The 27460-nt window shown below is 44.9% G+C and overlaps 1 protein-coding gene across 1 annotated transcript in view; it reads left to right on the forward strand.

The window, feature by feature from the left end:
• BMPER (BMP binding endothelial regulator) overlaps window positions 1-25841 on the forward strand; it is a gene marked incomplete at its 5' end in the record, with an annotated part of 206990 nt that extends 181149 nt beyond the window's left edge. The window contains 2 exons of the mRNA XM_066628674.1: window positions 19435-19565; window positions 25660-25841. Coding sequence (XP_066484771.1) covers window positions 19435-19565; window positions 25660-25841 — 313 coding nt within the window. The remainder of the gene's footprint in view (window positions 1-19434; window positions 19566-25659) is intronic.
• Window positions 25842-27460: the final 1619 nt, after the last annotated feature.

Genomic DNA, 27460 nt, shown 5'->3' on the forward strand with positions numbered 1-27460 from the left:
CATTTTGCATTTCGTTGGAAGGGATGCCTTTTTGTTGAGCAGTTCCAGGTTCTCTACCAGTACTTTTGTTTGTTTTAAACTGGAGTGAGAGGACGAAGGAGATGTCTGTGTATGTAGGAAATATATTTTCACGTTTAAAAAAAGAATTGAGAAGCCAAATGTTGCTATTTCCCCCTGCAGCTATATGTAGTTCATAGCAAGGGCTGTCAGTATTTTTCTTGTAAGGAAACACTGTAAAGGGGGAAGAGAGTAGTTTAGTCGTCTTCAAATGTAACTATAGCAAAACAAAGGCTGGTCGCAGCTATTCTGACGAAGGCTATTCTTGTCCTTTGCCTTAGAACAGGGGTGCTCAAACCCTGGCCCTGGGGCCACTTGCAGCCCTCGAGGACTCCCAATCTGGCCTGCGGGGGGCCCCATTCTCCAGTGAGCCTCTGGCCCTCCGGAGACCTGCTGGAGTCCACACTGGCCTGACACAATTGCTCTCAGTGTGAGTGCAACTGTTCAACCTCTCATGTGAGCTGCGGGACGAGGGCTCCTTCCATTGCTTGCTGTTTCACCTCTGTGATGCGGCAGCAAAGGAAAGGCTGGCCTTGCTTTGTGCAAGGCCTTGAGCTACTGCAAGACCTTCATTCATTCGTATAAGTTTCATCACTATTATATTCATTTATGTAAATCTATTCAAATTTGAAATGTAAATTAATTCTATTTTTCCTGGCCCCCGACATAGTGTCAAAGAGATGATGTGGCCCTCCTGCCAAAAAGTTTGGACAGCCCTGACTTAGAAGATAGATAAAAGCGAGGATTGGAGTCCACACAGGGTGATCAGACAGAACGGAAGTCGTGGGACATCTGTGTGCTTAATAGTTGTCTTGCTTGTCACAGAATAGTGTGGGCAGTAGCATAGCTAGGGGGTGCAGGGAGTAGCAAATGCACCAGGCTACAGCTCCTGAGAGGGCAACATCAGGGGCTGGGGGGCAACAATGCCTGCACGCAACTTGGACTATGGGGGAGCAAAAGTTGTCCACTGCTATTGCCGCATGCAGGAGAGTGTAACGCGGCAACAGGCTACACTCTTGCCCCCCAAGCAGCCTCCAGCAGCAGTCTCTAGCAGCTGGGAGAGAGTGGGGAAGCCCCTCGGAAGGGAGTTGGGGAAGCCCCACATTGGCTACCTTCATTTGGGCTGGAAGGAGAGGTGAGGGGGCGCGGGGCAGGCTGCCTGCGCACCTGCTCGCCCTTGGTGGAGCTGGGAAGGGGGTCAAGGCGGCGGAAGAGCCGGCTCCGCTCTACCCAAGATCTTGGCGGGGCTGGGGGAAGCCTTTGCAGGATGCCTTAGTGTTGGGAGGACACAGCAGCCCCCCTGCCCAAAGGCATCAAGGCCTGCGGGCACTGAGGTGAGAGAGCTTCCCCATTGGGTCTGCCAAACGCCTCCACCTTGTTCAGAGGTGCAGCAGTGGGAGAGAAGGAGCGGGAGGCGCGCTACCGCTTCCCGCACTAGGAGCCAATCCTAGGCATGTCTACTCAGAAGTAAGCCCCATTATAGTCAATGGGGCTTACTCCCAGGAAAGTGTGGATAGAATGGCAGCCTCAGACAGTCAGGCACAACTTCCTCCCACCTGCCGGCTCCAAGTCCTTCTCCCTCCAGCCGCTGCGAGTGAGCAAGCCTTCCTTTCACTCACAACCAATCCTAGGCACATCGACTCAGAAGTAAGCCCCATCATAGTCAATAAGGCTTTCTCCCAGTGAAGTGTGGAGTGCCTCAGTCAGGCACGACTTCCTCCCGTCTGCCCGCTCTAAGTCCTCCTCCCCCCAGCTGCTGCGATCGAGGCTTCACTCAGAGGCAACCCTAGGCACCTCTACTCAGAAGTAAGTTCCATTATAGTCAATGGGGCTTACTCCCAGTTAAGGATTGGAGCCTCAGGGCCCAGTCCTATCCAACTTTCCAGTGCCAGTGCAGCTGCAATGAAGCCTGGAGGTAAGGGAACAAATGTTCCCTTACTTTGAGGAGGCCTCCATAACTACTCTCCTACCACAGGATGCAGCATATGCTCCATTGGTACAGCTATGCCAGGGCTGGAAAGTAGGATAGGATTTGGCCCTCAGTCAGGCACAGCTTCCTCCCGCCTGCCTGCCCTGAGTTCTCCTTTCCCCTCAGCCACTGGGAGCGAGCAGGAGGGCTTCTCCACGGCCTCCTCCCCCCCCCCCGTGAGGCAGCTCTACCCGCCAAACAAAACAGCCACCTGGCAGGGGGCATGCCCGGACCTCCCCTCACACAGGCGCAGGGCTGGCCTCAACATAGCCCATTGCCCTCTGTAGTCCAATGTGCCTGGCTGGTGGGGCACGCGCCAAAGGTGACGGAGAAGTGGCAGCAGCTTGGGGGTGAGTAGGAGGGAGCTGGTGCTGGGGGGAGGCAGCAAGCAGCTTGGGGAATGTGGCAGATTTTGTACTTTTCAGTTTTTAAAAAAAGTGGGCATGAAAGCAAAACCCAGGAGTGACATCACTTCGACGTCACTTCTGGGGCATCATCTTGAGCTCTGCACCGGGCAGCAGGATCATTAGCTACTCCACTGATTGTGGGTACACTGAAATGGTTTTCTACCCAGCTATTACAACCACATGAGCCCTAAAACTGCCATTGGTCCATTCTAATCCAGTACTTTCTACATCTCTCAACAACCTGAGGCCTTTTGCATTGCTTCCTACCTTACCCTTTCACTGGAAATGCCAAATAATCTGGTTGTCCACTGCGAACCCAAATGGCTTCTGTTCTCTTTTGGAAACATCTTCCAGTTAGGCCAGGGGCAAGAATGACTTTCATTCTTGCATCTGAAGTCATGAGTAAAAACTGGGTGAGGAAAAGTTCCTTCCTTGATTCCTGACTTCATTGCCATAAGGGTCAGGGAGCACAGGATTCCATCAGGAGTGCCACAATTTGTCTAAGGATTCTGCCTTGTGATCCAGTGAGAACACACTGTATAGGAATTGTTGCGGGTTTGTTTCAGGGTGGAGTTCGTGCCTCTGCAGGCAATTGCTTGAGCAGCTGTAAGCTCCATAGAGTTTCATACTAACTAGCCAAGCTGCTGGGCTTTAGTGTTCTGTATGGTTGCATTATAGCTTTGTTGGAATCTTTGCAAAATGAATTGGCAGCTATTCCTTGTCTTGGAAAGTTCAGTTCCGGTTAATAGATGGTATAGTTGGTGAGCTGCATTGAAATCCCTGTCATTAGGAGACAAGCTGAACAGATCCATGCTTTCCTTGCAGTGTGATCCCTGCAGCTAAATAATCTTCTAATTTGCCACATGCCACCAAAGTTGTGCTATGTTAAGTCCCAGTTCGCACCCATGTAAGCAGTACAAGAGTGTTACAGTAGGGCTCAAATCCCAACCAGGTCTGCTCAGAAGTAAGTCCTATTTTGTTCAATGGGGCTTACTCTCAGGAAGGTGTGCTTAGAATTGTAGCCATAGAGTGTTAAATTGCAAGCTGGTGCCTTCACATGGGAGCTGTATGCATCGCATACCATGGTTTTGCAAGTCGCAGAGGCTGCATTTACAGTTCCTGTGTGGAACTTTAATGAAATGAGGGCCAAACTATACACTGCATGGGGTTGAATAATAGCAATACAGCAGTCCATAAGTTTTCCTCCCCATAGACCAGTGGTTTTCAAACTCTCCTGGAGAGTTTGAGCCACTGAAAGTGCTTGCGGGGGCAGGGGGAGGCAGCAGGGGTGGGTGGAAGGCAGCGGCGCGATCCCCAGGATTGCGCTGCTCAGGGGGCTGCAGGGGCTTGGTGCACTCACCCAAGCCTCCTGCAGCCTCCCCAGGGTGCGGGGAGCCCGGTGCGAACCTTTGGCATGGCTCACTGCAGCAGTGAATGTAAAAGTGGAGCGATTGTGCCCCGCCTCTGCTAAAGCGGAAGTAGAGCGCAGTCGCTCTGCTTTCACTTTCATTGCTGCGTGGAGCCCTGTCAAAGGTTTGCACTGGGCTCCCCGCATCCTGAGGAGGCTGCAGGAGGCTTGAGTAAGTGCACCCAAGCCCCTGCAGCCCCCTGAGCGGCAGGATCCTGGGGATTGCGCCGCTACCTCCTCCCTGCCTCCAGGCTGCCCCCGCCCCTTAAGGGGGCAGAGGCCAGGGCCCACAGGCTGGGGTGTCGCTATGTCCCAGTTTGAAAAGCCCTGCCATGGACTGTCACAGTGCCTGATGGAGCACCTGAGCCCATATCACTTGTAGATCTCTGACCCAAGATCATCTTCAAGGGCTCTCCTCTGGTGTCTCTGCTGTCAGGTGGGAGGACAGTGGTAATCAGAGAGTCAGCCTTCTCTGTTGTCACTCTGAAACTGTGGGACTCCAAGGAGTCTTGGCTGTTGCCCACACTTTGCCCCTTTAAAGCAAAAAGTGGACATTTTTAAAAGGTTATCCCAGGCTTTTTTTTAGTATTTTAGATTTGAATTGTTGCTTGTGGTTTTTAATTATTTATTTGTTATTTTGTTGTCTTATTTATAAACTCCCTCAGATAAATTTTGGTCTGTGAAGTGGTATAGTGGTATCTCCTGATCTGCTGTTGTAAGTGACCCAGTGATGGTGCAAAACATTATGCTGCTCTTGCATGCAACAAAACCACTGTTGGAAATGACCAGGGGCTCCATGCACATGCCAGAACTGCCCAGATGCTCCACCAGCCCAGCTAAGGTGGCAGAGGGGGCGGTTTAGGATGGAGAGTGGGCAAAACCAGGGGATTGGTTCCAGGGAGGGAGAGGGAGGATCTTGGTGGCACACTGTATCCTATCCCACTTTACTGATCTGGACCTGCAAAATAGCTGGCATGGGTCTGAGGAGGCTCATTGACAGTCTGGCTGGTGGCCTCTTGCTAGTTCTCCGATCACTCTCCCCATACCATGCAGAATGTGCTCTGTTGGGATGGCTGCATACTTTGGACTGGCGGGGGATAGGAGTGTGCTGTACGTCTGGCACTCTTGCTGCTATACTGTACTGGCTGTCGCCTTCTGTGGTATCAATGGCTACCCTACATTATGTCAAATACGCTGTTCATCTTGTAGTGTGTAGAGTGCTCATGTAATTGTAACATATTATTACTTCCTTCCCCTTACAACAAAGACAGAATGATAGGAAATGCTACATGTCTAGTATGCGTAATCCTCTGGACATATAGCTAGTACACAGATGTACTACAGAAAGCTATACAGATGTATAAAAGGTTTTTATTGTTTCCTGGTTCAGTTTCAGTATGGTCATTCTGATTTTGGCTTAAGAACGCCTTACTGTGGTTTAGTCTAGTTTGGCTAGACTTGAAACAAAATTAAGATTATTATTAAGATAAATCAAAGACAAGTTTCTCTTAGTGACCAAAAATAAGGGTCCATACAGGGGCATGCACTGATTTAATTAAATCATTACAATGCTTCATGTTTGCTTGCAGAAAAGTCTTTATTCTTCTTCAACATTTACATTATCAACTTGAAACAAATGCCTCCAAAATGGCCTTCTAAAATTAGTCTCAGGTGGAGAGAATAATTAAATTATGACAAAATACCATCCGTAGTATTTTATATTGTTAAAGTTCCTTCAAGTTACTGCAGTAGAGAGGGCTGGAAGTCTTAGAACTCTGTTGCGTTAGAAGCTGCCTTGTACAGATTTCAGACCGTTGGTCCATTATCCAGCTCAGTATTGCCTGCCTTGGCTGGTGGTGGCTCGCTCTTTCCCAGCCCTGTCTGAAGATGCTGGTAATTGAACTTGGGACCTTCAAGATGCAAAGCAAGTGAACGACCGCTGCAGTGTTGCAGGCAAGATGCTGTGGTTGGGATAGTATATATATATATGTTCAATTAAAAATAATGAGAATTTCTGCACCCTTAGTAGCAAGCTTGTACACACATTGTTCAGGTATATGGCAGCACATGTATGTAAGAGACATTTCGTGTTGATTGTAACATTGCTGTTTATTGTTGGGTTTCCCTCTGTAAAATCACAATGACCTGCCTTGTAATATCTCTAGGGAAAACCTGTTCTACCAGTCCCTGCATGTTTGTCACTGTGTGTGTGCATGTGCATGGGGCTCTGGGTCTTGGTGAGTCCTTAGCAATCTGCCCTCCATGGGCCCTCTCCTGTGTGGGTGGGCCTCAGGAGAGTCAATCCACCACAACCACTGAAGAATGATTACAGAGGTGGTCTTGGGCATCAGCATTGACCCCTTCTGGGGACCAGTGACATGCGGTGAGGGCCAAGGCTGGGGAGGCACCACACACACACAGAGGGTAAGGCAGAATGCAGAGAAATCTACCTTGCAAAATCTTCTTCACTTATGTGTGTGCTCTCTCATACTCTCTCCCCAGAACCAGAAATAAATTCAAAAACAGCTCCCTGATGTTTTCATGGCTTGGACAGAACTGAGGCAAATCTGCCTCCTTGATGCTTACTGATGCAGGCACAGTTCCCCCCCCCCCCATTGGAAGGCAGGTGTCCTGCCTTTTTTCATTGGAAGCCAGCCATGATTGCAACCAAACATGACAGGCAATTCTGCGTTTTGCCTCCCCAGCACTGACTGATGCAAGTACCCTGCCTTTTTTTCATTGGGAGGTAGTCATTATTGCAACCAACCTAAGCTGCCTCCTTTGTGTATTGTAATCTTTCTCTGTGTGCTGCTTAACTCAGTGACTTAGCTGAAGCAGAAAGACAAGGTGGTTTTTTTTCTTGTTGGATCCAGTGAAGCTCTGCCTCGCCTGCTTCACCTGACTGCACAGCTCTGCTGGGAACAAGAGTCCTTGGCAGATGCCTAACAATGAATATAATGGTCCTGTGTGTGTGCATGCATGGTGTGTACCTTTTTTACAGTTCTATTTCCATGTACTGGTACTTGCAGATGAATACAACTTCTCCTAATACTTCGTAGTAAGCACAGCAATTTAGTACTATAATCCACATGCCTCCTGCATCCATACTGTGAATGACTTTGTAGGGCCAAACCCTGTTTGCAGTAGTTATGTTGAAATTATTGGAACTGTTTCCATGAAGAAGGCTGCCATATGTGCAAAGTATACAACTATTGGTCTGTTCTCCGAGAGACATTAAGGCATGTGCTTTGCATTCTTAACTCTGTTCCAAATACTCTTAATGAGTCCCTTCTGGTGTACACTGGAGAATTTATTTCTAGCCTTATTTTCCAAGTATGCCTGGTATGAACTTGAAACCCAAATACAAGCTGCACGAAAGCTCCACTGTCTGCAGACACTGCTTCAGTATTTACAGAAGAACCATAATTTCATGTCCTTGAAGCAAAACAGTCCATGGCAGTTCATGGAACAGTACACAGCCAGCAGTTAGTTCAAGACCAGCCCACAGATTAAGCAACACTTTGATTCATCAAAGCCTGATCTGCCAACCTAAGTAGTTCAGCATCCCAAATCTCAGGGTGATTTAGTATCAGTTCATGCCGTCATGGATGCTGGGAGACCATCCTTTTTTAGGTTGAGGGCCTGCTAGTAGTCAGAATGGATGTTTCAGAAAGTCAGGAGATGTTCTCCTTACAGCTGGAAAGCTCTTTGCAGCTTTTTGGAATGGGATACCCATCAGATCTCGAAAACAGTGATAATGCTCTAGCTAAGGGGTGGGTGCGAAGTTTCACATGGCAAAGTGTCCTCTCTGAGAAAGAGGAAGATAAAGTTGTAAATTGGCTGAAGTAGAATTCTTGTAAAGTGGAGGCTCATTTTTGGGACCTGTGCTATCTTACAGGAGTGCATTTGCTTCCACTGTGCTCTGATTAAGAACAAAAGAAGAGCCTTCTGGCACTTACTTCGAGTAGACATGCATAGCATTGCACAGTGAATCTACTTTCATGAGGAAGGTGACCTGGCCTGATGCTATTCAGGGGGCAGAGCATGATCTTTCAAAATGTTGCCAACACGATAGTATCTCAGCTCACACTGACACATCTTGCTGGCTAGTGAGACATTTGTGAAATTAGAGTGTCTGAGGCATGCCTGCAAGCTACACTCCCTTGACATGGAAGACCTGGCCTGTCATTCTAGATCTGGGCTAAAGTGGACAAGATTAATTGTGGTACTTCTTGGGTGATTGAAAGAGACTCTCACATTTCCAGCATCAGTCTTTTTTTCAGCAAACATAAAAAACATTGTCTCAGTTGAAAGATGAAGTGGATGATTCATGTAGTTCTGGTATGGACAGTGGGTTCAAAACTGAGCTGTGTTTCAGGTGCTGATGTAGGACTTGGGCTGTATTTTCTGGAGGATGGGGCACTTAGCTACTTCCTCCCTTGTGGTCACAAGTGGCTCATAATGAGTGTTCTTATTTTGAAAAAGACATAGGCCAGAGATGAACATGTGTTTATTTCTCTACTCTGCCGAAATGTTGAAATGAATTTGAGCAGCACATTGGGATATTCTGTTGTACAGCTCCCAATTATTTCTAAGGCAAACTTCTGTGGGATTGCACAGTCTTATGTAGGTCCGTCATCATTAGGAATGGGAATGGAGGACCTTGCCTCTAAACTGTTTTTACACTCCCTTTCCTTTTGTCCAGAAACTATATGTAGGGTGGAGGTGGGGGAACCCAATGATTCACTTACCATGTGGCTTTCTACTAGTGTAAGGGAAAGAAGAGCTCACCGTATGTTTCATCAGGAGAATATTATAAGGAAATGAGTGGGATTTTTATTGCATTCAAAACTATAACTCCAGATTTAAGGGGGATTATGAATAACGCTCTTTGAGGTGGGTATTATGATTACTTAGTCCTGAAAGTTTTATTTTGTGTGGTTTGAGAAAACTTTCCAGAGGATTTCATTATTCATTTAATCTTATTATTGTGGTGTGATGCTGGTTAAGGTCATAAAATGCAAATTTGGCTGGAAGTTCTTTTTCACATAAAGGTTTAAAAATACATATAACAGTACTCTGGCATTTTTTGCCTCTTTTTTCTAAACCCATTTATATTTTCAACAGGATACACTGAAAGATTTTAATGACACAACACAGTTTTGTGTAAAATGTTAAAGGTTTACACTGACCTACATTATTGAAAGTAGCTTGAAAAACAGCATATTTTCTTACATCTTGGGTGGAAATTTTGGGTTCTGCAATTGTAATACCCACAACTTAGTTTTTAAGCTATTATGATGGTATGTAAAACTCCAGAATGCATTGAAGCCTGTGTTTATTGTTTGACAATTACCAAAACAACAACGATATGTGATTGAAGTATCTCCACATGAGAATGACATTTCTGTATACATCTGCTGCTGGGAATTAAAGTCCAGTAGTCTCGTTCTGGTGCCTTAAAAATCTGACAAAATGTAATGGTTAATAGCTGCAAGTCAGGGCTTCTGTGGTTTGAATCTTGCCTCTGCTGTAAACACACTAGGTGGCAAGTCATTCCCTCCCAGCCTCAGCTGCAGTATGGGGATAATACTAGTTTACCTGATGGGGCTGTTGTAAGAATGACATCAAGAAGTGTTTTATATGCTCACAAATGCCAAGTGTTGCAGCAGTCAGAGAGGAAAGAGTGCATGTAGATCAGCTTGAGAAGATGCTGGTGAAGCAGCTTAGCCTTTGATTCGACTACCAACCTACCCTCTGCATCAGACCAGTCAATTTGACCTTTCTTTGCAAACTGGAAACACCATCTCATTCCGGGAATAACAAAGGCATTTGGAGAGGTAAAGCAAGGAAGCCATAAGAGGCAGCATGAAGTCTTTCTTTAGCTCATTTGACTAGCACTGAGTAGACCAAGGTTAAAATCACTGCTGAGCTATAAAGTTCACTGGGTGACCTTAATCCATCCAAGAAAGAGAGCTGGTTTTCCAGCCTCCACTCTGCAGCCTCACATGGCTCACCACCCAGCCACCTGTGCACCAGGGATGGGAACTCAAATCAGGTGACGAGTCCGAGTTGCAAAAATCAGTGTTTTCCTTTGATCCGAGTACACTTGAGTGTCACACGTGGAAGATTGCAAAACACGAGTCACGGACCCCTCACTTGGCGCTCTGTCCCCACACATGCAGACTCGAGTCTGTCTGTGTCTGGGTGGGCTTGCTTACTGTTTTTGTATGATAAACCTTGTGGGGCCATCATTCAGACCAGGCAAGCAGCAGGGAAGTTCCAGCCAGGAGGCAGGAAAGGGTTAATGTTTTCCTTTTGCCTTAGGTGGGAGGCAGGAGCTGGCTCTCTTGCCCATCTCTGAAGGAACTGGTGCTCATTGGATGAAGGAAGATCTGTCTGGTTTTTTCCTTTGGATAAGGGAGGGCAGGAGGAGGAGGAGCCCAAGCAGATTTTTGTCTTAGGATTGGCTGGAGAAGCCCAGGAGAAAAGGAGGTGGGGAAGTTCGTAGAGATCAAGCTTTTCAATTGCAAGACTGCTGTGAGCTCTGTTGTTACTTGGGGAGAAGTAATCCCATTGAATGACCAGCACAAATGGGACTACTTCTGAGTACAGCTGCAAAGAATTGGGTCATCCTGGTAAACCTCTCAGCTGATCCACGTGACCCTCCTCCCTCTTGCTGCCTCTGTCCTCACTCTCTCACAGTTTGTCCCACCCTCTCCCACCTTGTTTACAGATAGGATGGGCCAGCAGGGGAGTGACTAAGGAGAACCCCCCAAACACACACACCAGCAGCAGCTCCTTTTTTTTTCTGCGCCTGACACGTGTGTCAAAAAGATTCATGACTCAAGTCTTTCCAAGTTGTGAAAATGTTCCAGGTGACTTAGAAAGTGCCCCTATGATGACTTATTTTCGAGTTGAGTCGTGGGGGCGGAAACTCGTGACTCAACTTGAGTCAAGCCCCGCTGGATTTGCCCATCCCTGCTGTGCACACAGTGAAGTGACTTCCATCTACTGCAGGGTGCACATGAAGCAGCCTCAAGTTGATCTTCATTCTTGCTCTAAAAATGCTGCACTAGCATCAGAACCAGAGCATGAAGGCCACCTTGCTATATTTAAGAGAAAGAAAAATACCTCTAAAACTCCTTGTCACCAAGGTTAACTTACATGCTTGCATACTGCCAAATATTTCAACTCTACTTCTCCACAAAAGAAGAAAAAAATGAGCTTGTTTGTATAAAGAATCTGTACCCTACTCTTCAGCAGTGGTGTAATGGTAAATTTTATGCCGCTTTGGGTCTCCTTATGGGGGGAAAAAGCGAGATAAAAATCCAGTAAATAAAATAAATTTAAAACTGCAGGACACATCGTGAAACAACCCCATTGCCACAGTCCATTAAGAGCCCAATGCTGAGCTCTTTAGCCCCAGTGGTATGAGTGTACTGCTGGTGCTGGGTGCTGTAAATGTACCATCAGGCACATCTGCAGCACCAGGAGAGGAGGAACCATCAGGGAGTGGGCATTCCGGGAGAGGGCAGGGTAGAGCTAGGAACTGGGGCAGGATGGGGGATCCTGAACTCCATGTTGGGCCAGAAGACCTGACATGGAGTCTCTCAACTGTGCCAGCAAAATAGCCAGTGCAGATTTGGAAGCCGCATTGCGGGGCTTGGGGGTTTTCCCAGGAGACGGGGACTAAAGTCCTCTTCTCCCGAGGAGACCTCCGGCAGCTGCCACAGGGCTGCAGGATGCAGCCACCCTTAGGATTGAGGCTGGAACGAAACAAACATTTGGATTTCTTCTTTAGAAGATTTTCTTCGCCTGCCACTTATTTCCACTTCAAAACTTATTATGCTTCATTTAAAGACCTAGCTCGTTTCACCCCAAACTCTTGGAGAGGGTTGCAGCAATTTTCAAACCAATGTGTATACAGGCATGCCCCCTGCTCCTCAGATAACTGAAACTGCAGATATGGGTGAAAGCCCTTTCCCATGATCTGGGGGCTGCACCCTCCCTATGGAGGCTAGGGGAGCTTTGCTCCCCTTGCCTCCAGAGGGGCTTCTGAGCTCAACAGAGGTCGAGGATGTCTATTCTTGACATCTCTCCAGCTCAGACTGAGCTTTAGAGATCAAAACGTTCCGGTTTCATGGAAGTGCCATTTTTATTGCTTTATAAGGCGTTAGGAGGCCTGGGGAAGCCGCTATGTCCAGGTAGGGCTGGCACATGACCCTCTTTGTTGGCAGCATTGTGGACCAGAATGCCTTGTGGCCTTGCATCCAGGGACATGACCTGGATGCTGCAAGGCATTCTTGGGGCATGATGCAACTGCTATGGCCGACACAATTTCTTCATCCGCCTCCAGCTTAGCCTGATGCATCCTCTCTGCTAAGGTCCCTTTGAAAAAGGCAGTACCTAAGAGTCCATCTACAGCAGGAGTGGTGGAGAGATCCCGGAGTTCTGCTTCCCCTCCCGTTCCCCCTAAATAACACCCTTGGTCTTCAGCTGGCAAGGCTCTCAATGTGGTTGACAGAAAATCAATCAGTGTGAAAATCATTAGACTAGGAAGTATGTGTATTTGGGGGGGAGGTTATGATTCACTAGTTTCTCCTGCCAGGGAAGTTGGTGGTTCCATGACTGTTTTGACAGAAGCGTCCCACTCATCTTGAAAGGTTGTAGCATGTGAAAATGGTGATGCTGTCTTTTCTGGTTTTACCTTCTCACAGGGCAGTGTGTGACTCTGTGGCCACTGTGAGGATCCAGTCAGCTATTAAATTGGAGCAAAATGAAACGCCAGAATCATATTAGTCATAACATTAAACCATTGTAATGTTGTTACAACAGTGTCCAGCTCAACTGCCAGATAGATTTGGATTATCTTCAGCGTAAAATTAGGGACACAAGCACTAAAACTTGGATCGTACTTCTCAAGTGACTTAATGGATGTTCATGGTCCCCCAGTGTACTAACTGCAAAGGATGTTAGCTTTGGTGAATGAGGTTTATTAATTAATTTTTTTAAGTGGCTAGCGGAAACTCTATAATCTCCCCCTTGCATTTGTAAGTGTCCAGCTGATACTGTGTTAATAGGGAATGTAGTTTGGCAGGCTATTGTGGATGCTCCAGATTTCTTGGACCTTAAGCGCATTTGTTTAAATCCAGACTAGTCATATCTTTTAATCTGAGTCTCTCTTGCATCTCATCTGTATAACATCATGGCTGGGAGGAACTTGTCCATTTTAGCATGAGCAATGTCATGCTGGCTGTGTAAAATGAAAGGTATTGAATGCAAAAGACATTTGCACCTATGGTGACTGATTTGGAGCCTGTGTTTACTACAAAGTGAAAGGAACTGCAGATGTTTGATGAAAGACACCAAACACCCACAATAGCCATACTGCAGAGCAGTAGCAGAAGCAGCAGCAAAAAAGCAGCCTTCACTTAAAGAAAAAGTATATGCAGCAAAGGGTTTTTTTAAATCCACCTGCAAGACTTGTAGTGCAATCATATGCATGTTTATTCAGAAGCAAGTCCCAGTCTTAAGGCATAAGGCTTACTCCAAGCAAGTGTGCATAGGATTGCAGCCTTGGACACTTTCCATAGTTTCATGCAAACAAGACCGGTTTCTAACAAAGCACATTTATAAGGCTTGCTTTGAAGATGTGGAAGCAATTGCCACATAGTTATCTTCACAAAGGAGACAGACGCAAGCTTCAGTGACCAACACATTCAGGGCCACCCTGTTCATAAGGCTGTCTGAGAAATTCACCCCCACATGCTGTCACCACTCCTCCTCTTCCTCCTGCTTCCTGGATTCAAACAAGAGGGTAGTGGAGCAGAGGCGATAGGGCAGTAGCTCAGTAGTGGAGAACCTGCTTTGTATGCAGAAGGTCCCAGGTTCAATCTCTAGCATCTCCCAAGTAGGGCTGGAAAAAACCCTGTCTGAACCCATAAAAACCTGTAGCCTAGATGGACCAATAGCTGAACGAAGTATAAAACATGTTCAAAGTGTGAAGAAGAGGAAAGGAGAGTGGTGGGTGGAAGAGTGTAGAGGTAAGAGCTGACCCTGTTGGAGCGAGGGGAGCATGCAGGGGCCCAGTGGTATTAGACATGCCACTTCAGATGCTAAGAGGTCTTGAGCAAGCCCTGAGCATCCGACAAGATCCAACCTGGTTGTAAGACAGATCAAGGATAAAAAGGCAGCTAGAGCAGTGGTTTTCAAGGTTTTTATCTCTGTGACCCCACTGTGACCCCAGGATGCCTTGTGCCAGATAGCGCCAGTGTGTGCCCCACTTCATTGGCTGCATTACACCCTAAAATGCCTTGTGGCTTCTGGGTAGTCGGGCTTCGACACACAATTTGAGAACTGGGTGGAATTGCCAAGGTAGGTGGTAGGCAAAAGAAGTGTTACCTCCTGTCTTCTGCTGTACCTGCTCCCTTACAAATCCCCCCACCCTCCACTCACTTTGATGGGTCACACAGGCTTGGAAATTCTATTTCAGCCCCCAAATGTCTACTTCCAAACTTAGAAAAAACAATGTCTGGTTGGTTGATTGCTCTGATATGAAACCCTAAGGCAGTGGTACTCAAACTTTTCCGGCCAGTGGCTCCCTTGACCCCCGTGGCTGTTGGTCATGACTACCCATCATATTCCTGAGGGCTGGAAGTGACATCATTAAACAGGAAGTGGCCTGAAATATTAACTATATTAATATTAATTATATTAATCATATCATTAATTAAATGCAGATCTTAAAAATATATTATTAATACACAGCAATATACATGCTTTATAAATGATCGGCTGCTGATCACTGTTGGAGACAGGATACTGGAGTAGGTAGATTTTGTCTGGTCCAGAAAGCAGTGGTTTGTGTCATCTGGTGTGGGATGCCAGCACGTCACCCCCCCATGCAATGGGCGAGGCAATACCCCAGGTGGTGGGCGTGGTGATGTGCCATCACTCCACCCCCACTGGTTTTTTGGCTGTACCTTTTGATAGAACAAAGATAGAACACATTCTGCATGAAATTACGCATTGATTGATATATAACATGATGGTATTATTCTTCCAAATTATGATTTTAGTTACTTTGGTCACTAGTGGTATCACCCCCCCCCCCACGGGTGACAACTTACTACCACCTTAATGCAGTAGTTCTCAAACTTTTAGCACTGGGACTCACTTTTTAGAATGACAATTTGTCCAAGACCCACCAGAAGTAATGTCATGGTGGAAGTGACATCATCAGGCAAATTAAAATAAATAAGTATAAATAATTAAAGAAAATACAAATAATTAAATAAGCAGAAGCCAGCCCTGTTCCACCAAGTGAATTTCCTCTGTAGCCTGCCTGCAATAACATTCCCCCTCCAAAATCAGTAAGGTTTTCAGCCCTACCCGGTGCCCAGTTCAAGTTAAGAACTTCTGTTTAAACCAGATCACTGTCAGGCTTTGCAAGTCTCAAAAAGGTTCACCTTATCAGCTGAAGCCCATTTTGATTCTTTTTAGTGGGGGGGGGGGGGGAGGCTGCCTTTTGGAGCACTTGTTGAGCTCCAGTTCTATCAGATCAGGACCATTCTGGTAGCCTTGCACTCTCCTTCACCTGATCTTTCACACCAGCCAAGGTACGCTTGCTTACTCATGAGTAAACGCGACTGTGAGGCTTAGTTTTGTTTTCCATAGGGCTCAATACATTCATCTGCTTGGAGGTAGGGACTTCCTTCTCAGGTGTTTTTGGGGGTTACATTCATTGGATCAGGACCATTCTGGTGTCATTGGATTCCTCTCAGCCTGCCCTTTCCAATGGACTAAGGCAAGTTCGCCTACTCGCAAGTAAATGCACGATACGGCTCACTTTCACTTTCGATAGGGATCCATGCACTTTTTGTTCTCCGGTTTTTTGGCCATAACTTTTGATAGAAAGGAGATATTTTACTCTGGTTTTTTCATTGCATTCCGCTTGAAATTCCACATCCAACAGTATATAATATGATGGGATTACTCCTAACCACCACAATTTTAGCGTGTCACCCCCCGTGTGTGTCAACCCCCCTGTGCGAGTCACCCGGTGCAGCCTGCACCCCCCTAGCGATGCCACAGCCAGGAAGACTCATTTTTTTTTAACTTTGTAAGCATACCAATATAATTGTTTTATCAAATGAACTTTGTGAACAACCAGTCTGACCAACATTGCACACACACACCCCTGCGGACCCCAATCCAACTAGTCATTTCTCCCATTCTCCTTGGATGGGATTGAACCCTTTATTAATTTAATTAAATCAAATTTTTCCGCAGCTGGTGAGGAAAACAAACATACACCATGAAAATATATCAGAGCTGATAAGGGTTTGGTTAGGAGGCTGATTTGTCTCCTATACTAGGAGATGCACAGCTCAAGCCTATGCATGTCTACTCAGAAGTAAGTCCCATTAGAGTCAATGGGGCTTACTCCCAGGAAAGTGTGGATAGGATTGGGCTGGCAATCACTTCATCAATGACTGATAAGTATTCCCTTCAAATAGCAAGTTTCATCACTTTAAAAATACAGCCTTTCCTCTTCAGTCAAACAACAAGATTAATAAATCATTTTAAAAACAGTACCCTTTTTCTGCTCCTGGCCAAGTAAAGTGTGCGCTTGTCTCTCCCCTCCCCCTTTGCCAACTGCATGGAAACAACTTTAAGGGGAGGGGGAGGAAAGCGGGAAGGTTTGGAGATCAAAAGGGGGGAGTGGAAGAGGGAAGGGGTTGAAAAGAGGGATTTCACTTTGATGAGAAGCGATCCCAGGCTGGGAACTAGGAACCAGCCAGACAAGGATCAAGGAGGATTTCTTTCTGACGGTCATCAAGAACAAGAACTGCAAGCTGAGCATGCTTGGTACTTGCCAGATGGGGCTGGAGTGGAAGAGCTTTGGAAACAACATGCAGCGAACACAGAAGGCGGTAGCCTCAAAGTGGAGGGAGAAGAGGGCGGGGCAGCAGCCACTCTCACAGCTGAGCAACTCCCTTTTCTTCTGCTTTAAAAAAAAGTGCAGAGATGGGTTGGGTATTCTGCCCAGGGGTGTGACTGTATGGCTGCAAGAGGTCATCCCGTGCCTCCCCTTTGAGTTCTTGGCGCCTCCCTAAAGCGCTGCACCTCACAGTTTGAATAACACTGCCCTAAGGTAACAAAGGCTTTGCAGAATCAAATATTAACATGACTGAGCTCAAGAAAAGGACACCATGGAGCTGCTGCTCAAATTTGCAAACAAGGTTGGTATAGAAGCTCTGCAACTCAGAACTTAGCTCTGAGTTAATAATGTAGAGGCCCCAACAACTGGGACAATTACCTGACAATGATACTGTGACAATGATATTTATGGCAACCTTATAGAAATCCATAGGGCTTCTGTTTGGACCCACTACATAGATTCATCTCAGAAGTTTATAGGAAGTTTTTCACATGACAGCACCACTTGTGTGTCCTTGAGATACCTGTATTCTTGCACCTTTCTAAAAAACACTTACGCCAGACTGGTATGTTTACATTCACCTTGTCCTACATTATATCCTCCCCCCTCCCAATCCTGCTTAAATGTTGAATGTTTTCTGATTGCCCATGATTCTGCAAATCCCATGTTGGAGGGCACGTAAGCATATTAGTGGGTGTAGATAAAGTTTCAAATTTCACACTAATATGGGTCAATGTGCTTACTGCAAGTATTGCAAGGAAATATGCACAGGGACTGGAGAATTTTGTCATGGAACTAAAATTATGGCTGTTTTCCACTTTCTGGTTCTGCCAAAAGAGATGTCTTTCCCTTTTTAAAATAATAAGGTACACACAATGTGGTTTGCTCCTATGAATATGGCCTTGCCACAAAAGGTTGCGTCTACATTTGACATTACAGGTCCAGCCTATTTATACACGGATTTGATTCAACACGAATGGCCCCTGCAAATGAGAAGGAGTGTGCTGATCCCTGGGGAAGGGGAAAATGCATCCCTTTAAAATCAGTTTAAAAAACTGAATGCTCCTTTAACAATAGCCTCCTTAATGAAAGAGAGAGAGAGGGCAGCTGGCTGACAATCTATCAATCCTCCTCTCTCCAGCAGACCCCTCCCTTTCCCCTGAGCATGTGAAAGAAAGGTGATCATTTTGCATTGGTGAAGGAGGGGCTGAGAGAAGCACCTTTGTAAGCTCTTGGAGGACAACTGATTGATGGATTGTCTTCTTAATGACTCTTATCTTACAGCACAAAGGTTAGCATGGCTGTTTTTAAATCACTGGAGCAAAGAAACTTTGTTTTTTAAATTGATTTGCTATAGTGTGTTTTTTGCCATCCACATGAGTGCTTGGACAGAACCCACGCGAATAATTAGTCTCAACCTGTAACTGCACAGACAATGTTTTCATATACAGAAAAGTATGCAGATTGATAATCACGTGTGATTTCACATGCATACCTTATCTTGCTGTATGCATGCTTTGGAAAACCACAGCATGCCATGGCATCCTGGACTCTGCACATGCACCAGAACAGAAACATGTGTGATAATTACATGAAACAGTCTGCATACAATCAGCATGCTTTTCTCCCTCTAAACTAAGATGCTGTGTTTGTAGGAAATTGATCTCTTTATAAAGCAAGCCTATGACATATACTGTATTTTGTTCTGCAAAAATGGCACTGTCTGACTTGCTTCATATTGAACACAAGAGGGAGCCAATGTCTGCATAATTTCTTTTTATAGTTTTAAATTTAAATCCTGTTTCCCGTGATTGCTTTAAAAATAATGGCTTTTGAAGCAGTGAGAACAAAGTTTCAGCATTAATACCAAAATGTTATCTTTGCCTAATCTATTTGTATCTAACTAGTTTTCTTAATTTTAAGTTCAATGAGCTGGACCAAACCATGATTTCACTTTCAGCTGACTTTAAATACTGTAGCATTAAGAAGCAGCCTCCCTGTCTGTTATTGCCACTAGTACAGTATTTAATGGCTACTGTATGTCAACGCTGGGTTACGTGATTTGCTGGAAAGTCTTTTCATGCATGGAATCAGCTTGAACTAGCCTTGAAATTATAATTCCACTGTGAAACTGATAGGTCAGAAGTTTTATGTATCAACATTCAAGTACAGTTGTGTCCTGATGTTCCTCTGAAACATTTGATATTGTTTAATGATTCACTTGTAGATATTCTAGGGGGTCTTTGCTTCCCTCACCAAGTTCTCAATATAGGATTCGCCAAAGATGGTAATCTCTCTTTATTTTAAGGCCCATTGGATGTTTACTGTAAATACGTTACTGTTGAAAAGGGTTACTTCCCTCCTTCCCCGCTGTAGTACCTGCTAGAATTGGGTTCAGGATGTGCTGCATGTACCCATCTCTTGTTTTATATCATTAGCTAGAGGGGGTGGGGTGTGGGTGGCAACACAGGATAAGTTCCATTAGCTTCTCAGTGACAACTACGCATATGCTGCTCTTTAGTAAAGTGCAAATATAAATGCAATATGACCTTTTAAAATTAAAAATGGCAAAAACTAGATTCTAATAGAGCCAATCTCTTACTCTGGTTTCCTTTCTCCTCCCTCCCAACTGGGATGTTCTCTGCAGGTCCTGCGTGACAGACATGTGCGAGTGCCCTGTCCATAGAAATTGCTACTGTGAGTCATTCCTCGCCTATGCCAGAGCCTGTCAGAGAGAAGGCCTGAAAGTCCATTGGAAGCCTGAGCAGAATTGTGCGGGTGAGTGGGATAGGTCTATTGCTTTGTTGCAGCTGAGGGCAGAACTAGCTATACATTATGCACGGTAACCCAGATGCTTTTCCCACTTCTCTGCTTCAAGTCTTTCTTTTCCAAGCTATGTTTGCTCCATGGTGTTTTTAGTCTTACAGCTTGGTGAAGAATTGATTTTGAGCAGAGAGGCAACGGGAGAGGGAAAGAATTTCACACCGCTCTTCTCCTACCATTTCTCAGCTCTAAATCACCCCTCTCAGAAACTGGGAAAAACAGCCGTTGGGGGCATAGCCATGTAATGTTGTCCTGCTTTGAAGGAAACAATTCATCAATGCATATTATTGCCAGATTGTAATGCCAGCAAGAAAAAGAAGGATCAATAAATAGTTTCCAGGTGTTGAAATCTGACAGCCAGCCTGCTTTCAGTTCTTTGGAGAAAACACAGGAAACATGGGTAACAACAAAGTTCCAGTAATTTTCTGCTAACAGCTCCATTATAAAACTTGGCATCAAATACCTGCTTCACTTGCTGAAACCCTGTGATTAATGGAGAGGTGGAAGGATCACAGAGCTCTAGTTCTGAAATATTAAGGCTGATTGCTGACATTTCCTGTTTCTAGCTCATGTGGAAGTTCAGCTGTGGAAGATCTGTCTTCCTAGGTAGAGAAAAAAAAGAGAGTAGTGGGAATTCACAGCTGATTTGCACCTATTCTTCTGATTGTGCTGACTAGTGATGCCATTCCCCTTATCATTTAAGCTAGGGAATGTGCAATTAACCAGGAATAAGTTGAACAGTTTATTTCTACTCTGGAAACATTTAATGGGGCACTGTTTAACACAGGGAGCAATCCTAACCCCTTATGTCAGTGCTTTCCAGCACTGACTTAAGGGCAATGCAGCTCTGAGATGCAAACAAACATTCCCTTACTTTGAGGGGGCCTCCGTGAGTGACACCCAACTGCAAGATACAGTACATGTCCCATTGGCACCGCTATGCCAGTGCTGGAAAGTACTGATATAAGGGGTTAGGATTGCACCCACAGACTCCATAGTGAATCATGTAATTTACAAACCCATCTAGCACCATCTCTGTCCACATCCCGACTTTAATTAAACAAACAGGTAACATGCAGTTATATGAAATAATCTCTGAGAATGTGCAGAGGACCACTGCTGAGTGTCTGTGGCCTGGACACACTGTTACTGCATCAAGAGCTCTGAAAAAAGAAATGTTGCTTGAATTGGGTTGGCAGTAGCTGGTTAATAACTGCAAGGGGAAGTGAGACAGACCTACCTCAGGCTCTTTTGCTTCTTCGGTGTCTTTTCTTCTTTTCACATTCGCAGCAATGACGGCCGTCCCAAGTTGGCAACTTCCTTTTTAAAAAATGCCCCTCAATGTCTCTGGAACAATGCTACATCACTAACAACCCAATGCAATGAGAAGTTGGTGCCACTGAGTTCAGTGAGGCTTTCTCCCGGGAAAATGTGCATTGGATTGTAGCCTACGAGTATCTTTGCTGATGGCTTCATTACTGCATGTCATCCTAATGGAGCTTTGAGACTCACAGAAATGAATTGACAGTTATTAAAAAGATAAGAAGTAGGATATTCTTTGCTGCTCCTGAAGTTATTGTCCTGAAGTCTATATTAATAATTATACACAACATAAGGTTCACTGATTTCCTTTAGCATCCTTTTAAATTGAGGGTGCATGAGCAGATGGGATGAATGACAAAGCTAAAAACAGATGGTCAGGTGCCTGAACATTGTGATCAGCCTTTATCATGGACAAAACCAAGACAAGGAAAGTAGTTCTAAGTATCTAGGCTCAGATGTCATTAATAGAATCCACTTTCTCTCTCTCTTTATTAACCTTTGCTGTTAACAGCAAAGAATGTTGTTGAACTTCTTGAAAGTTGTTGAAAGAACTGGAAAGTGATTTAAGTAGATTGCAGGAGGATGCTCACTGTATCTTACACTGGGGAAATAGCTTGAGTTGAGTAGGATCACACTGGACTGTTTACGTAATTACTGATGTGGCCCCTTTTTTGTAAGATCTTAGAGTGGAACTAATAGCTCAAGTTTAGCAAATCTTAATTAGCTGCAAGAGATACTTAGGTTAGTACGTATTTACAAATAATGATTTTATGGAGCACCTTAATTTTCCCCCCAGGATAGATAGGGGTTTGTGTGTGTGTGTTTTAAAGGGAATTTAGAGGGTGACAGCAGTGCAAGAAATAGCTGTATGTATGTCAATGTACTATTCAGAGTGCAAACGAATAGACAATTCAATCAAATGAGTGTAAGAAGACTTTGCTGTTTCCAGCAGTGCCCAATCCTACCCAACTTTCCAGCACCGGTGCAACTGTGATGCAGCCTCAAGGTAATGGAACAAATGTTTTCATACCTTGAGGAGGCCTCTGTGACTGCCTCCCCACCAAAGGATGCAGTGCATACCCTATTGGCATGGCTGCACCAGCACTGGAAAATTGGATAGGACTGGGCCCTGAGACCACATTTTACAGTGACAAGTTGGTTATTAAGTTCAAGTAACTTACTCAAGCAATTATATGTTAACAATCATTAATTTGTTTAACATTTTAATACAGTTTGCTGAATATTATTAAATCCATATTCATCAATTAAATCCATATTCACTATTTGGATGAATACTGTTGCACCATTTTTCCATTTTATGATAGTTCTTAAAAAATGCATGTCCCCCATTAATGCAGTCAAAAGGAGAGCCAGTTAGAAACAAATAGCTAAGGGCCTAATCTGATCTAACTTTCCAGCTCCGGTGTAGCCAAAATGCAGCCCTGTGGTAAGGGAACACATGTTCCCATACCTTGAGGAGGGCCCAGTGACTGCTTCTCCACCACAGGATGCAGCACACACCCAAATGGCACAATTGCACCAGCACTAGAAAATTGGATAGGATTGGACCCTAAATGTCTGTAACCCAGACCAGTTTGCAAACAACAGTGCAAAGCACAAGTTTCGGGGGAAGGGTAATAAAATCCTATTAAACTGATCCATTACAATGTTCCAAAATAGTTTTTGAGAATAACTTATGTAGCCAAATTCTTAGTACAAATGAAAATTGGGAATGTTAGTGGAGTCAAGGAATATGTTTCAAAATGTGAATTTGTATCCAAAAATGTCTATCAAACTCTTTTATTCCTCTAATGCAGTGGTTCCCAAACTGCTGGGTCATGAATCATCAATCAGGGAACACATGTCCCTGCCCCTTTAAGGGAGGAGGGAATGCAGCAATGTGATCCCCAGAATCACACTGCTGCCCAGGCAGGGGATTTCTTCAGTTACCTGAGGGACTGCTGGCCCCGGGGGTGGGTGGGAAACCCTGCAGGGCTCCCCAAACCTTCAAAAAGTAAAAAAAAAAAAAAAAAAATTAAATTAAATTGAAAACCACTTCCGATTTTCGATCAAAATAGGAAGTGGTTTTTGATCTCTTTTTTTTTAAACTGTTTTGGAGACTTCTGCAGGACTTCTCGCACCTCCCCCCCTCAGGCTGGCAATCCCTCAGGTAAGTGAAAAAAGACCCAGATCATGTTCCTGCCATAGTCCCTCTCTTGCACACACTTACAGTGCTCCCAACTGCCTTGCAGGAATTTAGGAAACACTGTTCTGTTTAGTTATATTTTACTGATTCTTTTTAAAGGAAAGGTATATGGAATGTCATGTTTTACATTAGTCATAAATGAACCTCAGAATAGTAACTGTAAAAACAGACCCGTCAGCTCTTTTTGTTTTCTGATTTTCCACTCTCTCATTATTTTAACTTTACCACAAATAAGAGGAAGGGGAAAAAAAGATGTGAATTGATTCCAGTTCTAGGGTCAATCATGGATGGATTCACACTGTTCTTCTGCCAGGCGGCTGTGAATGCACAGCCCAATTCTATGCTTTCCAGGGTTGCAGTGGAGCCAAAATGGCTACTCTGCATCCCATGGTGCTGGGAAGCAGCACCAGTGCTACTCAGGGCAGCGCTGGGACTTACGCTCCCTTATCCCGTGTAATGCCCAGGCAACCCCAATGGGTCTCCTTGGATCTGTGCCCACTATTCAGCAGGCACAGTTTCGAGGAGACCTGTGTCGGGCCTCCCAGCTGGGAGGGAAGTTAGGATATGGTGACCGGGCCTGCCACCATCTCTGCCTTCTCCTGCCTTGCTCCTTCCCCTTCTCCCCATCTTCCCCCTGCCCTGGAAACCTCCCCCCATGCCCCAACTTACCAGTTGACCGCCTGGTGCTTGTCTGGCGCTCTGGGGGGTAGTTGTCGCTCCTCCATTTGGTACTGGCTCAGTGTGGGCTTACGCCGGCCCAGTAGTAAGTGTTACAGACATGCCTTATGGCACGTTTGTGACACTACACGCCAGAGCTGGGCCAGTGCTGGACCCATTTGAATTGGGCACCCAGATAAATGGGATGGTGTAGTGGTTCTGGATTTGGACTCTTGCCTGGAAGATCCAGGTTCAAATCCCTGTTCAGCCATGAAGCTTCCTCAGTGATTTTGAACCAGTCATTATCTCTCAGCCTATCCCATCTCACAGGGTTGTTGTGAGGACAACAAAGGAGGACAGTTGCTCTTCCCTTGCTAAATATTTATTTCTCACATTTTTATACCACCCTTCCTCGAAGGAGCTCAGGGTAGTATACATGGTTCCTTCTCTCCTCTTGTCCTCACAACAAACCTGTGAGTAAGGTTAGGCTGAGAGATAGAAGTAGGCTACCTTAGAATGCCAGGAGCAAGGGAGTGGCAACAGGATGCAGGTCTCTTGTTGTCTTGTGTGCTCCCTGAGGCATCTGGTTGGCTACTGTGAGATAGGAAACTGGACTAGATTAGCCTGATCCAGCGGGGTTCTTCTTATAGTGACTGCCTAAGCGCGCAATCCTAGCCCACTTTCCAGCACCGACATAAGGACAATGAAGCTCCAAGGTAAGGGAACAAACATTCCCTTGCTTTGAGAAGGCCCCCGTGAGTGCCACCCAGCTGCAGGATGCAGCACGCATCCCATTGGCACAGCTAGAAAGTTGGTTAGGATTTGGGCCTAAGTCACTCTGAAAGTTTCATGGCTGAATGGGAATTTGAACCTGGGAACTTCCAGGTTCAAGACCTGTACCACAACCACTGTGCCATCCTGGCTAGAAATATAAGGAATACCACCTTAAAAGTATTCCATCTTAAAAGGTGCATTCTTTGCCCAGTTAGCAGGGGGTCATACATGCCAAAAGGAATTTATTTGAATCACAGCCCTTGGAGTCATTTGACAAAATTTAAAGAAGTTACAGCATCCCTTTTGTAAAGTCTTTTAAAGAACTGAATGTGATTCTCATGGGGAATAATTTAGGAACAGCTATACTCCTTCCTGTGTAGAGAGCAGGACATATCAATATGTATGACTTGATATAGTTAAGGAAGACAGGATATGCATATGGAGCCCAAATCTATGAGTGCAGTTTACTCCCCCTTTTTTCAAACCCAGAAGGTTATCTTGAAATTATAGCTGTTGATTAGATGTATCCTCCTTTTTCAATAGGTGCTGCAGGTGCTGTGAAACATTTAATTTAAAAGAAGATGTCCTATGCATTTTGAACAATATGATTGTTAGTGGTGTGGATTTTATAGAGGCTTATCTGCAGTGGGTCAAAAATGAAATGTCCCCTCTCACAGTCCCTGTTTTAGGAAGGTGCAATAGCCGTGTTTACTGATTGGCCTGGAAGAAAACTGGGTTCTGAAAAGTGCCTCTTACCCTCTCAGAAAGAGGTGCTAGCGAGAGCCAAGAGTTTCTTCCTTTATCTAAACAGAAAATTCTTCTTTTGTCTATACAGAACATGAATTAATATACTTGCCACATGTTTTTGATGCATTCAGTGTTAAACAACACTTGATTTTGTTCTATGAATTCCTAGACTTTAGTCTGTGGGTTCAGAGTCACTTGCCCAGAGTTCAACTGAGGTCTTCTTTTTCAAGCAGTTTGCCGTTGATTCATCAGTACAAGAAAATTGCAAGATACAGGATATTGTAAGAGACAGGATATAATTTTTGAGCAATGACACTCAGTTTTCTTTGAATTATCTTCCAGCAACACAGTGTAAGCATGGTGCAGTTTACGATACCTGCGGTCCTGGATGTGTGAAAACCTGCGACAACTGGAATGAGATTGGCCCCTGCAATAAGCCGTGCATTGCAGGATGCCACTGTCCTGCCAATTTGGTCCACCACAAAGGAAGATGCATCAAGCCCATTCTCTGTCCACAGCGATGACATTCGCTTTCATCTCCAAGGACTTTTATAACTGGCATCTTTGGTTGCTTTCTAAGCTCATAGCCAATGAAGGACAGCAGTGTTTGTTGGCAGATTTTGCAAAACACGCTCACAAAGGGTGGAGAAAAAAATGTGTGCCGATCTATTTATGTGTACATGGATATATATCTCAACCTATATCTCAACACAAGCATGGAATGTATAGTATGTTCACGTGTGCAGAGAGAGCAGATGTAACAAGTCTGACAGAAATCCCCTTGGCATTATAGGATGTAGGGAATGGCAGCATAATCTGCCACCCAACAGGATGGTACTGCTATTGCTGCATATGGTGGTACAGGAAAACCCAAACCAAATCCCTGCCTGGGCAACCTTAGCCTTGGCTATCCTAGATGATGTCCTTTGCAGCAGAAGGTCAGCCCTCACTTCTGGAACTCTACCTTCATTAAGCTAGATGCACACAGACCCTACCTCCATCGTACACCACTTTCTGATCTGAGAACTAGATTAACATGGCCTCAATCTCCAGATTTAACTAGATCTGTATATACCCAAATACACATAAACATACATGTGTGCACACACAGGAAAATAGACATCATTTATATATAAACCATAGAAGGATGAATTATTATATGTATATTTTTTTGCTATAAATTTTATGTATTAGTATTTCTATGATCTTTACCTTTAAGCCATGTGAGTCATTTGTATAAATAAACTAGGTGTTTGCAGGCCTGGAAGCCCCCAGTGGATGACTTTGCCAGCAAATGCATGCGCTTGTTGTTTCCATGGAAATGTCACCAGGGCTACAGCATTGCTAAGGAAGTTACAGATGCACAAGAAACATGTTTCCCTGAAGCTATAACTAACCTAAGGACAGTGAAGTTTGTGCTGTTTGTTCTAGCATTTGCCTTGGAAGTGCCTGCAAATAGGTACTTCAGGGGCAAATAAAAGTTTTGGGGGAGCAATTTTTGGTGGGAGGGGCTGACACTAGGAGTGTTCTCCTCCCTCCCTGAATGCTGTGATCCCAATCTGAACTGAGCCCTCTCTGCTCGAGAAAAAGGAAAGTTAAAGATAAGGAACTTCTGGATAAAGCATACTTCTTTAAATCACAATCAGCAGCATGTCTAGTTTGACCCTAGTTTGGCATTAGGCTGCAATCCAACATGGATTTGAACCCCCTAAAGCCCATCGGAAACAATGGGCTTTAGGATGCTTAACTCTCAATGCAATCCTATGCATGTCTTCTCAGAAGTAAATGTTCAATGGGGCTTATACACTAGCTTGCAGTCTCTGTCTTGGATTTTGGTCTTGATTCTAAGATGAAACCAAAGACTTACTGCTTTCACTTTCAAAATGGCTTACTATGGTGGGTTTTACATGGGTGTAGCCAGGATTATCTTATTTGAAAGCAATTCCAGAAAAATCAGGGGCAAGCTTGTCTACAGCAGCTTCTCACTATCACCCATTGTCTTGTATCATGGGTGATCTGTGTTTGCTGAATGGGAAAGATGGGGAAAGAACAATGAGGACATCACCATCCCACAATGACATCTGGCCACAGACATTACATCCACCCCCTCTCAGACTTCTCCTGGGAATGTGGAACCATTTTG

The sequence above is a fragment of the Tiliqua scincoides genome, chromosome 5 (assembly GCF_035046505.1).
Source record: "Tiliqua scincoides isolate rTilSci1 chromosome 5, rTilSci1.hap2, whole genome shotgun sequence".
In the NCBI taxonomy this organism is placed as follows: domain Eukaryota; kingdom Metazoa; phylum Chordata; class Lepidosauria; order Squamata; family Scincidae; genus Tiliqua; species Tiliqua scincoides.